This window comes from Dipodomys merriami, unplaced genomic scaffold (assembly GCF_024711535.1).
Source record: "Dipodomys merriami isolate MVZ:Mamm:240054 unplaced genomic scaffold, mDipMer1.0.p SCAF_15, whole genome shotgun sequence".
NCBI lineage: Eukaryota > Metazoa > Chordata > Mammalia > Rodentia > Heteromyidae > Dipodomys > Dipodomys merriami.
In genome coordinates, this window is record NW_027202826.1 from 24,878,838 (window position 1) to 24,891,093 (window position 12,256).

The 12,256-nt window shown below is 38.4% G+C and overlaps 1 protein-coding gene across 1 annotated transcript in view; it reads left to right on the forward strand.

Annotated features, from left to right (window-relative positions):
- The window catches only part of Enpep (glutamyl aminopeptidase), a 90,691-nt gene extending 80,816 nt beyond the window's left edge, over positions 1-9,875 (forward strand). Inside the window, exons 18-20 of the mRNA XM_070022462.1 lie at positions 1,144-1,284; positions 6,937-7,015; positions 9,072-9,875. Of these exons, the coding sequence (XP_069878563.1) occupies positions 1,144-1,284; positions 6,937-7,015; positions 9,072-9,224 (373 nt within the window). The 3' untranslated portion in view covers positions 9,225-9,875. The remainder of the gene's footprint in view (positions 1-1,143; positions 1,285-6,936; positions 7,016-9,071) is intronic.
- Positions 9,876-12,256: the final 2,381 nt, after the last annotated feature.

The window sequence follows — 12,256 nt, forward strand, 5'->3', positions numbered from 1 at the left end:
ACCTAATGCAAGGGTTGAGACTGAACTGTATTTTTTTTCTCTAAGGGTGAAAAGGGAGTTGTGTTTTCCAGCTTCCCAAATAGCTTGGACTCCCCTTAGAGCTTGATCTTTCTCTAGTCTCTCACTTAGGGTACATAGCTATAGTCAATTGCAGGTGAGTGTGTGTAGGTTTGCCTACACAATTGCAAGCACATAAAAGGTAGTATCTAATTCCTATGTAATTGTTCCCACACTATTGGGAGATGAGTCAGTATGACAGATGGATTGATAGAAGCACAAGAAATATGGATTTATCTTTTCGTTTTTGACTGAGGTTGGCTCTCAAAACTATCTCACAACTGAAGAAGTTAAACAGTGAGCCCTTTGTTGGAGCTATTATCTCTTAATCTCCCTAAACATATGAATGAGCCAGGTCAATGAGTAGGAAGTCACATAAAAAGAAGACTAGCAGAGTATGAAAATATATCTGATCTATTAGCAATATGTAATCTGTTCACAAGGGGTCTGTTTCACGGTGATTAAAATATGTATTGGTCTTGTTTGGAAACACTTTTCTCATGACAATATGCTTTCACAGGGTCTTTGTTTACAGTTGGAATTTTAGATAAAACTATAACATTAGAGCAGTAAAATCTCTCCCTTTGGTCATTTAATTTCTCTTGAACTATTTGTGTTATGCTGTAATCATAGTCAGCTAAGCTATTTACATAGGTTATATTAGAAGGTTGTTTCTTGCTATGTAGAGAAGAGCAGACAAATTTTAAGTCTTATTCACAGCAAACAAGAGCTTACGTGCTTTAACTTACTAGGTTTTTTTTTTTTCAATTTAGTGGGCTAATAAGTGAGTAAAATGTTTCCTTTCAATAAATGCTAAAAACCAGTCATTAATTTTCTCTGTTTTATTGGGTTAATATTTCCACAATGATTCATTTTTCATGTTCTTATAGTCCTCAAAACCAGATGTTATTATTCAAAAACAGTTAAACATATCAGGGAGTTTTTATTGTCTTTCCCTCCTTGTCACATTTAATTCACTTTGTTGGTGCTTCAAGAACTGACAGGAAAGCTATGCTCGTTGATATTTAGCTAAGAGTGAAAATGAAAAGTTTGATTTTAGCTGTCTTTCTGTTTGGCTTTTCATAGGTATTTGGAATTGCTCAAGGACCCGAACCTTATTAAATCTCAGGATGTGTTCACAGTCATCCGATATATCTCCTATAACAGCTATGGGAAGACAATGGCCTGGAATTGGATACAGCTCAACTGGGACTATCTAGTGAACAGGTGGGCTGATTAGTAATGGCCAGTTGTTCCCTTTGTTTGAGACTATCTCCAGCCCCCTTCTTTTTCTCCTTAGTATACTCTCCCTGTTACTATACCATATCTGAAATGGCATATTATCAGTGGTGATTATGCTAATTTTAAGCATAATTATTCTTCTGGAGATTATTGTTTCCAACTGATGCCATGAGGTCCTGAAATGTGGAACGATGACTAAAATATATTATTTGTAGTTTGGTCAAAACAAGCTAAATATAACTCTTTTTACTGTGCTAATACCTGGCATAATTCCAGGTTCATAGTTCTTAATTAATCTCTGCTGTAAACTAAATGAGATTCACTCAACTTGCCTCGTGAGAAATATCAACTACATTTCCAGCTTTTCATTCTCTTCTTTTTTCTGTCCTGTTTCTGTGGCACTATTGTGTCCACCTGTATTTCCTTTCCTTCTGAGATCCACACGATATCTCTAGCTCTCAACCAAGATTTCTTTTGCTTAGTTGTGATTGATTTTTGCCTTTTCTATTCTTATGACTAGTGAATTTATCTATCTCTGAAGACTATCTGTGCATGCCCGTGTGTGTGTGCATTGAATACACATTACCTGTCTGTTTATAGTTATTTCAACAGAATCCTTGGTTTATGAGCAAATCAAACTATTAAGAACTTGTTATCTGTGGGCTGGGAATGTGGCTTAGTGGTAGAATGCTTGCCGAGCATACATGAAGCCCTGGGTTCGATTCCTCAGTACCATATAAAAAGAAAAGCCAGAAGGGGCTCTATGGCTCAAGTAGTAGAGCAAAAGAAAACTCAGGAACAGTAACCAGGCCCTGAATGCAAGCCCCAGGACTTGGGGAGAGGGGGTGGGGAGGAGAACTTATCTAGTCACAACAATTTATATTATAGAAGCTAGCACCATTCACTTTGAACTCTCCCCCTCCCCGCCAGAACTGGAGTTCAAACTCAGTGTTCCTCTCCACATTGTTTTGCTTTTATTATTTGCTTTTATGTTATTATTTTGAATATGGTCTTTTTTGCATGGGAGGGTCTAGACTGCAATCCTCTTTACTCTCAGTTTGGAATATGTCAGGCATATGTCACCCTGCCAGAAGTTTATAGGTTGACATGAGGTCTTATGAGATGTCTCCTGGGCTGATCTTAAACCGTGGTCCTCCTGATCACCTGAGTAGCCATGGTTACAGGCATGAGCCACTACATGCAGCTAAAACTCCTTTTTTCAGTGCATGATTGTAAGAAACTCATGCGGAGGAAATACAATGCTTGCTTTAGAATTGTGAACATATAAGTAGATAATATTTTATTTTGCAAAATAAAATGGCCATCCATGTATTTTTTAATTAAATAGGACATTTCTCAAGGCCTGTTTGAATAGCTCTGATGTGATTTGTTTGAAATAATGAATCTTTTCCATTTTCAAAAATTAGATTATTATTACACCTTAAATTTTAAAAGGAAAAATAGAGTGTACTTTGTCATAGAGATCATTAACATTAATCTTAAAGTAAATATATGAGACTGAATAAACTGATTTTTTTCCAGGAAAAATAAACTGATAAACCTTTTTCAGAACTAGTTCTAATTATTTAATTTTCATGAAGTATTATTTCAAATGACCTAGCCACAAAGTTCTACAATAACCACATCTGACAGTTTCACAAAAATATCAATTATTCTTGACTTGAATAGAATGTGTTCCCTGAAGAACTTGTCTAAGGCAAAAGTCTTGAACATTGTCCCCAGTCTCAGGATGCCTCTGCTTCTGAACAATTTCCTGCCACTCTAAAATAAACCAATTGACTTTTACAAAGATTCTATCATGTGAGTCTTATAACACTAATGGCAGGTCACTGTGTGTCCTTGCTACTTTGAACCTTAATCCCAGTTCCAAAGATATTTTGAAGATTATTCTTTGTTTTTGTTTATTCTACTGAATGCTTAAGTAAAATTATGAGGTTGAATAAACCCAACAAGGCAATATATGATGTAATCCTTAGATTGTACTTTGACTATGGATGAAAATCAAGCCATCTCAATTTTTGAATATGTGTGTCTGTTATTTACTTACACTTTCCTTCACTTAATGATCAGTTACATTTTTAACTGAAACCATGTAAATATTATCTTATAAACAAAGTAATTTAAATAAAGGATTTTGGGGGCTGGGAAGTTGGCTCAGTGGTAGAGCTCTTGCCTTGCATGCCTGAGGCCCTGGGTTCGATTCCTCAGTACCACATAAGCAAAAAGCCGGAAGTGGCACTGTGGCTCAAGTGGTAGAGCACTCGCCTTGAGCTGAAGAGCTGAGGGACAGTGCCCAGGCCCAGAGTTCAGGCCCCACAACCGGACACCCCCCTCCAAAACGAAAGAGTACCACGGACTTGGAGCTGGGAAGGTGGCTCAGTGGTAGAGCGTTTGCCTTGCATGCCTGAGGCCCTGGGTTCAATTCCTCAGCACCACATAAGAAAAAAGCCAGAAGTGGCCCTGTGGCTCAAGTGGTAGAGCACTAACCTTGAGCTGAAGAGCTGAGGGACAGCATCTAGGCCCAGAGTTCAGGCCCCATGACTGGATCCAAAAATAAATAAATAAATAAATAAATAAAGGATTTTGTGTATACCCATTAAGTTATTCAAAAGAAATTCAAAATTTCCTTTGAATGAAGTAATATAATGCTCATATAAGTATGAAGTCCAAAAAGATAATTTTATAAAACTTTTCAATTGATTTAACATATAATAAATTCTTATTTTAGTTTCAGAAATAACCATTATGATAAATTCACTACCTATTTTCCTTTGTTTTCTACACTTGATACGATAGGGGCTTCTGTTCTCACATTTCTAGTATTCAAATAGGCAGCTGTAGTGTTTTTTTTTTTCTTTTTGTTGGTCCCCACAACCGGATCCCCCAAAAAAAGAATAACTTCTATTGCTACATTATTGTTTATTTATTTATTTTTGGGTCCAGTCATGGGGCCTGAACTCTGGGCCTGGGCGCTGTCCCTCAGCTCTTCAACTCAAGGCTAGCGCTCTACCACTTGAGCCACAGCACGACTTCTGGCTTTTTTCTTTTTGCTTATGTGGTGCTGAGGAATCGAACCCAGGGCCTCATGCATGCAAGGCAAGCACTCTACCACTGAGCGACCTTCCCAGCCCCATTATTATTTTTGTTTTTCTGTGGCTCTTTGTTCATTTATTTTTAATGAATATATATTTCACATATATTTGAGTATTTTATAATTTGCTATATTTCTACATGATCCCATATTGTGAAGGTCATTTGTGGTCTTAGAGTTTGTTTTTGTTTTTTTTAATGATTTTTTTATTTTAAAAATATTGTACAGAGGAGTTACAATTACATGGGCAAGATAATGAGAACATTTCTTATCAAGCATTGTTGCTTCCTCCTTTGTTTCCCCTTCCTATCCCTTACCATTACCTCCCAGTTTGTTTTTTCAATTTTGTTTTTAATGATCTAATAGCATTTAAATATGTAGATTTATTCTTCTTTTCTTAGCCAATCTCTGTCTTTCGCCCCACAACTGGAAATACTGTATTGATGAACAATACCTTTGAAATAATATGTTTAGGATACAAATAATACTGCTGGGTTAAAAGATTTATTTTTAGGGTTTCTGATAAATGCTGCAGAATTCTGATCTAGGAAAAATTTTCTTAATAACTGTCTTATCTTTTTCAACCTTTTTTTTAATAGTGATTTTTTGGGGGTTGGTCCTGGAGCTTGAACTCAGGGCCTTGGTACTGTCCTTGAGCCTCTCTGTGCTCAAAGCTAGCGCTCTACCACTTGAGCCACAGCACCACTTCCAGATTTTTCTGTTTATGTGGTGCTGAGGAATTGAACCCAGGGCTTCATGCATGCCAGGCAAGTACTCTACCACTAAGCCACATTCCCGGCCCTTATAGTGATATTTTTGTATACCCTTGCTAGTATAAGAGATAAGAACTAGTAGCTCATTTAAATTAGGACTCATCCAGCAAGTCATGTTGGGCTCCTACTATGTGCTAGGCATTATGTTTGGCATTGGGAATGCCAGTGGGAGGAGAAATCAGATTATGCCTTTGTCTTCGAAAAGTTTAGAGCTTTGAACTGGAGACAAACATTAAAAGAGTCACACAAATGCATGTATATTTAAAATGGTAAAAAATAACAAAACAAACAAAAAAAAAAACTAAGCTGGGTGGCATGGGCTCATGCCTATAATCTTAGATGGACCTGAAGATGGAGGTTCAAACTCAAATCCAGGAAGGAAAGCATGAGAGACTCCATCTTCAATTAACCAGGGGAACCAGGCTGAGTGGAAGGCATGGTTCAAGTGGGAGAACATCAGCTCTAAGCAATGAAGCCAATGCCCAGTGAGAGCTTGAGTTCAAGCTGTGGTACTGCTACACACACACACACACACACACACACACACACACACACACACACACACACACACACACACACACACACACACACACACACACAGTAGTAACTACCTGTAGAAGAGATTCAGGGTGCACTGGAATAATGTAATGAGGAAGCTAACAAAATGGAAAAAAAAGATGGATGGGGATGGTGTCCGTAAGTAAGTGATGGAAAAACTGGAGAAGGCCAGGAATGAATTAGGAACACAGAAAGGGAACCTTCCTGGTTGGCAGCCTATGAAGAAAGAAAAAGGATAAAGACTATGAGTTGCAGAGTCATCGAAAGATGTAGACTTTCATTCTAAGTAGTAATACATCTTTAGAAGATTTTTGTTTTGTTTTGTTTGTGCCGGTACTGGGACTTGAACTCAAGGCCTGGGCACAGTCCTTGAGCTTCTTATGCTCAAAAAAAGAGCTCTACCATTTGAGCCAGAGCTTGGCTTCAGGTTTTTCATTTTTCAGGGAGGTAGTTTATTGGTGATGAAAGTCTGATGGACTTTCCTGTTTGGGATGGCTTTAAATTGCAATCCTCAGATCTCAGCCTCCTGAGTCCCTAGGATTATAGGTGTAAGCCACCGGCACTCAGCTGCATCAAAAATTTTTAAGGAGGAAAGGGAAATGATCAGTTTTTCTTTGCAAAGAAAGTTTTGATGATAAGGGGAAATGCAGACCAATTTGGGGCCAGAATGGATTTAGGAAAGCAGTCATTACAATAGTCCCAGCAAAGGACAATGATAGGGTGGGAAAGTGGGAGGAAAATGAGGGAGGGGTAACAAGTTAAACAAGAAATGCACTTATTACATTACTTATGTAACTGTAACCCCTCTGTACATCACCTTGATAATTAAAAAAAATGTTAGGTGGATCAGACGTAGAATGTAAAAGATGAAGAGACAATAGCCAGGTGCTGTTGGCTCATGCCTGTAATCCTAGAGACTCAGGAAGCTGAGATCTGAGGATCACAGTTCAAAGCCAGCCTGGGCAGAAAAAAAGAAAAAAAAACCCACAGAACTTATGGAGAACCTCCATTGAATAGAATTAATCTGAGACAAATGTGATTTCTCACTTTATTTAACTTTCTTGAAAAGCATGCAAAAATGAATGAACGAATGAATGATCTCATGAATGAATGAGTTAAAAAAAGGATTGCATCTAGAAAAAATGTGAAGCTCTGGGCACTTAGATTTCTTCTTGCTCTTCTAAATTTCTCTAGATACACACTAAATGACAGAAACCTTGGCCGGATTGTCACTATTGCAGAGCCATTCAACACTGAGTTACAACTCTGGCAGGTAAGATGAAAAATTCTTTTCTAGTTGCCCAGGACAGAAAACTATTAAAGTAACTTCTCAAATAGAAATCTAGAAATGAGCCGGGCGCTGGTGGCTCACGCCTGTAATCCTAGCTACTCAGGAGGCTGAGATCTGAGGATCGAGGTTCAAAGCCAGCCCGGGCAGGAGAGACCGTGAGACTCCTATCTCCAATAAACCACCAGAAAACCGGAAGTGGCGCTGTAGCTCAAGTGGTAGAGCACTTGCCTTGAGCTGAAGAGCTGAGGGACAGCGCCCAGGCCCAGAGTTCAAGCCCCACGACCGACAAAAAAAAAAAAAAAAAAAAAATCTAGAAATGGCATTTTCTCATTAAAATCACAGAAGACAACAGTAAGGCAATGATTCTTATAACAAATACAACAATTGCTTTTTTCTAATCCGAAAGAAATTCAAATGAGCAACACACACACACACACACACACACACACACACACACACACACACACACACACACACACAGAGTTTAAAAACCAAGAAGCATGGGACCCTTGGAGGCTGAGACTAGTTGGCCAAAACATGACTGTGTTGCTCTTCTTTTCTGGTGATTGTTACTCTGACATCAGCTGATTTTAATCCATTCAGAATTTAGCAGTTTGAAATTTTAAGACTAATCCCAAACCTCTGAAACCCAGGGAAGAAAAATGTTCATTCATGTCATACCAATTTAGGTTGCATGAAGTTTCAATATCTATATGTTAGATATCGAAATGAAAAGATTTCTGCATACATTTAAAAAACAAAAACAAAACAGCTAAATGCTAGTGTTTCATGTCTGTCATGCTGGCAACTCAGGAGACTGAGATCTAATGATAAAGATTCACAAGCGCTAGGCCCTAGTGGCTCATGCCTGTAATCCTAGCTATTTAGGAGGCTGAGATCTGAGGTTCGCAGTTCAAAGCCAGCCTGGGCAGGAAAGTCCATGAGACTCTTATCTCCAATAAACCTCTAGAAAACCGGAAGTGGTGCTGTGGCTCAAGTGGTAGAGTGCTAGCCTTGAGCAGAAGAGCTGAGGGACAGCGCCCAGGCCCAGAGTTCAGGCCTCATGACCGACAAAAACAAACAAACAAACAAACAAAAAGATTCACAGGCAACTAGGACAGGAAAGTTCATGAGACTCTTAGCTCCAGATAACCAAAGTCCAGAAATGGAGCTGTGATGCAAAAGGCAGAGCACCATCATTCAACAAAAACACCCAGACCCTGAACTCCAGTCTTGGAACTGGCACGGCACACACACACACACACACACACACACACACACACACACACACACACACACACGCACACACGCACACACACACATTCACACACACACATACACATACACAATCTTATTTTTGTGAATAACAAGTAATTATGAAGTTATGAGTTTTTGGAGAATTGAACCAATTTTTGTTTTACAAGAGCTTCATAAGAGAATTGCACGTATAATAATAATTTTTAAAAACTCCAAGGACAAACTCATCATTTCATGGGTCAGATTCTCCAGGAAACACCTTGAAGAATACACAGAAAATTTTTTTTTTTAAATGAGCTCACTCATCACTGGCATGCTGTAGTTCTAATATGCCAGTGTGTCTTATAGTGTGACAAGTTGTCTGGTATACAAATGCTGGGGGTAAACATACTTTTTTATTTTTATGCCAGTACTGAGGCTTGAACTCAGGCCCTGGGCATTGTCCCTTGGCTTTTCCATTCAAGGCTGTGCTCTTCCACTTGAGCCACAGTTCCACTGGTAGCTTTTCACAGACTAATTGAAGATAAAATCTAACAGACTTTCCTGCCTTTGCTGCCTTCCAACTTGGATCCTCAGACTCAGCCCACAGGCGTGAGCCAGGGCACCTGGTTATGATTGCTAATCTGAGAGGAAACGCTCACTTGAATGCTACAAGAGATCTAGCTAGTGGTTTCATAGGCTACTAAATTCCCTGTAAGAAGAGAATTGATTCAGGTTGCAAATGAATGCTGAAGACTTGGGCTTCATGTGACGTTCCTAACGATGTCTCATTCATTTTTAGATGGAGAGCTTTTTTGCCAAATATCCAGAAGCTGGTGCAGGAGAAAAACCCAGACAACAAGTGCTGGAAACAGTGAAAAACAATCTTGAATGGCTAAAACTAAATAGAGACTCCATAAAAGGATGGTTTCTTGACTTACCTAATAATAGCTAATGTGTTCAAAATGTCCTATTTTAATTTTGTGGCTTGGTGGCTTCTCTTATTGAGCATCCGTAATCTAATTTACAAGCTCTGCAGAGAGAATCTTCTAAATGGATACTGCTTTTTTGCTAAATACTGTGTATATCTTGCAAAATCTTTAAATTATCCCTTTCTGTTTATGAAGAAAGATACTAATGGAGTATTTAATATACTCAGGGATTTCTTCTAAGTATACTTCATAGGAGATTCTTTACAAATGGAAGAGAATTTCGTCGTCATTTTTAATGTCCTTAAATATCACTCTGTATCTGAAATCTGTGAAAATAGAACAATTTGGTATTAGCTTTACATTTTTAGTACCAAAGAAACACCACTTAATCTCTCTTGATTGATTTTTAAAGTTTAAATATCAGTACTCAAGGGACATATAACTATCTTAATCTTTATTTTATTATTCAGAATTATATAGATCTCATATCATTTTATTCACATATGTCTTACTATTTTAAATCATACCAAGGTAACCTGGCTTTAAGCGTTGCTCGAGGATTGAATGAATTAGCCAAGGAAACGGCTGACTGTTGCCTTTGCTTTTATAAAATCAACACAAAACCTCTTTTTTTAAAAAAAAATAATAAATCTAAATTATTACCTTGACAAAAAGCATTATTTTCCAGTTGTCACTTTACTCTTGAATAAATATGATAGACGCCTTCACCAAATGATTGAGCAAGTCACAGAAAGGATTTGAAGAACCTGGCCTTTTTCATGCATGGTACTGTTTCCTCTTATTCCATTCCTGACAAAGCTCCTTCAAATATGCTATGAAATTAGAGCAAAAAGAGTGCTTAACTATGCCCCATGGATTTTAAGGGGAAAAAAAACTAAATAATTGAAAACTGTTCAGGAAAGAGAGAAAGCGATTATTCCATAAAACTAAATGGAATTAGAATTTAGCTTGGACCTCACCTAGCAATCTAAGTGTGACCATATGCAAACCCATGGATACCTCCAGCATGACTCTGCATACCTGAGGATGTATCTTCTTATGGATAAATTTCCCATATAAACCCTGAGATCCTATGCCATACAGAACAGCACTGATCAGATTTATATGCATGATTTGATTAAAGACATCAATTTTATAGAAGCTGGTGGCCAGAAAATGTTTCAATTGGCAGCTGACACCCAGGAAAAGGATAAATTCCTGTGCTCTAATCAGCTACATCCAGAAAATCTTAATTTGTCGGAACCTTCAGAAATATAGAGTGACTAGGGATTGGTTTGATAAGAACTGAAGACTTGGGTACAATAATAATCTTAACTTGGACTTTATTTACACTATGTCCCAATCCAAAATGTTGCAAGCTTTTCTATCATTATTTCTTCTGATTTCTCAATTCACACAGCTAATCACCCAGCCTGGAGAAAGACAAAGAAAGAAAGTAAGGGGGAGGGGAGAAAAAAAAAGGAAGGAAGGAATAAAAAGTTTAAATAGCATTCTTAATTCTATCAGAAGGAAAAACATATTAAGATAATCATTGGATGCCGAGCACTGGCGGCTTACATCTGTAATCCTAGCTACTCAGGAGGCTGAGATCTGAAGATCAGGTTTTGAGGCCAGCCTGGACAAGAAAGTCTGTGAGATTCTTAACTCCTATGAACCACCAGAAAACCAGATGTGTCTCTGTGGCTCAAAGTTGTAGAGCGCTAGCCTTGAGCAAAAAACTCAGGGACTGTGCCCAGGCCCTGAGTTTAAGCCTAATGACTGACCAAAAATAAAAACAAACAAATGAACAAATCATTGGGATGATCCCAGGAGAGCTACTTTAATCTCTTGGGAAGGTAATGCCCCTAATGGCATAACAACCTTCCACCTCTTAAATATTCCACCACCTCCCAGCATAACTGCACTGAGGATCAAACTTCCAACAGATGAGTCCTTGGGGAACATACCAAAAGCCTAATAACCTGTAGCACTACCTAACCAAGATACTGCAGATGTTATCTAACCAGCTTCCATGACAGAGTAGGAGAATGCTGCTGATTTAAAGTAATTTTTTCCCTATGGTCATAAGAATTGAAAAACTGTGTGAAGGTAAAGAAGACTTAGGAAAAAAAGAAATAATGACAAGAATACTGAAATCAGCCAATGTGCTGTAGACAAAAAAAAACAAAACAAAAAACAAAAAAACCACAGAACCAAGAAGATATATGTGTGTGTGTAAAACTGTGCATTATGCACATGTATATGTAAATTGAGATTTATTATGCATTTATACATGGTGGATTTGTACAATGTATTAAAAGGAGATTTATTATTACTAAGGGTTATGTGATCACAGAGACCAAAAATTCTCAACTATAAACAAAACCCAAGGACATCAGTGGTGTAAATTCAGTCCTAATCTGAGGGTCTAAGAAACAGGGAAAGCTGATGGTCTGAATTCTAGTTCCCAGGCAGAGAACAATCAAATGCTATGTCTCAGGGCAAGCAGGCAAGAAGAAACTGGGGAGGAGAATTCTTCTTCCCCATCTTTTGTTCTATTTAGGCTTACCACATGGGAGAGGACAATTTGATGAGTCTACTGATTCAAATATTAGAAATGCCTCAGGACACACCCGGAAACAGTGTTTCACCTTGGCATGCTGTAGGCCAGCTAAGTAGGCCCCGATGTTTCTGCTCTTGTGGTGAGGCAGAATATTATGACAGGAAATGTATGGTGGGAGAAGTTACTCACCTCATGGCAGCCAGGAAAGGGGAAAGAAGGGGCAGAAGGGGGAGGGAGGGAAGGGTAGGGAGAGGGAAGAAGGAAGAGAGAAAGGGAGGGGAGAGGGAGGAAGGGAGGGAAGGAGGGATTATGGGAAAGATAGGGAGACAGACACTGGAGTTCCAATATACACTCACACACTTCATGGATATTTCCTAAGTGATCTGCTTTCTCTAAACTCCATTTCCTAATGTTTCACCACCTCATCAGCTAGGGACCAAGCATTCAACACAGAAACTTGTAGAGCACATTTAAGACCCAAACTATAACAAC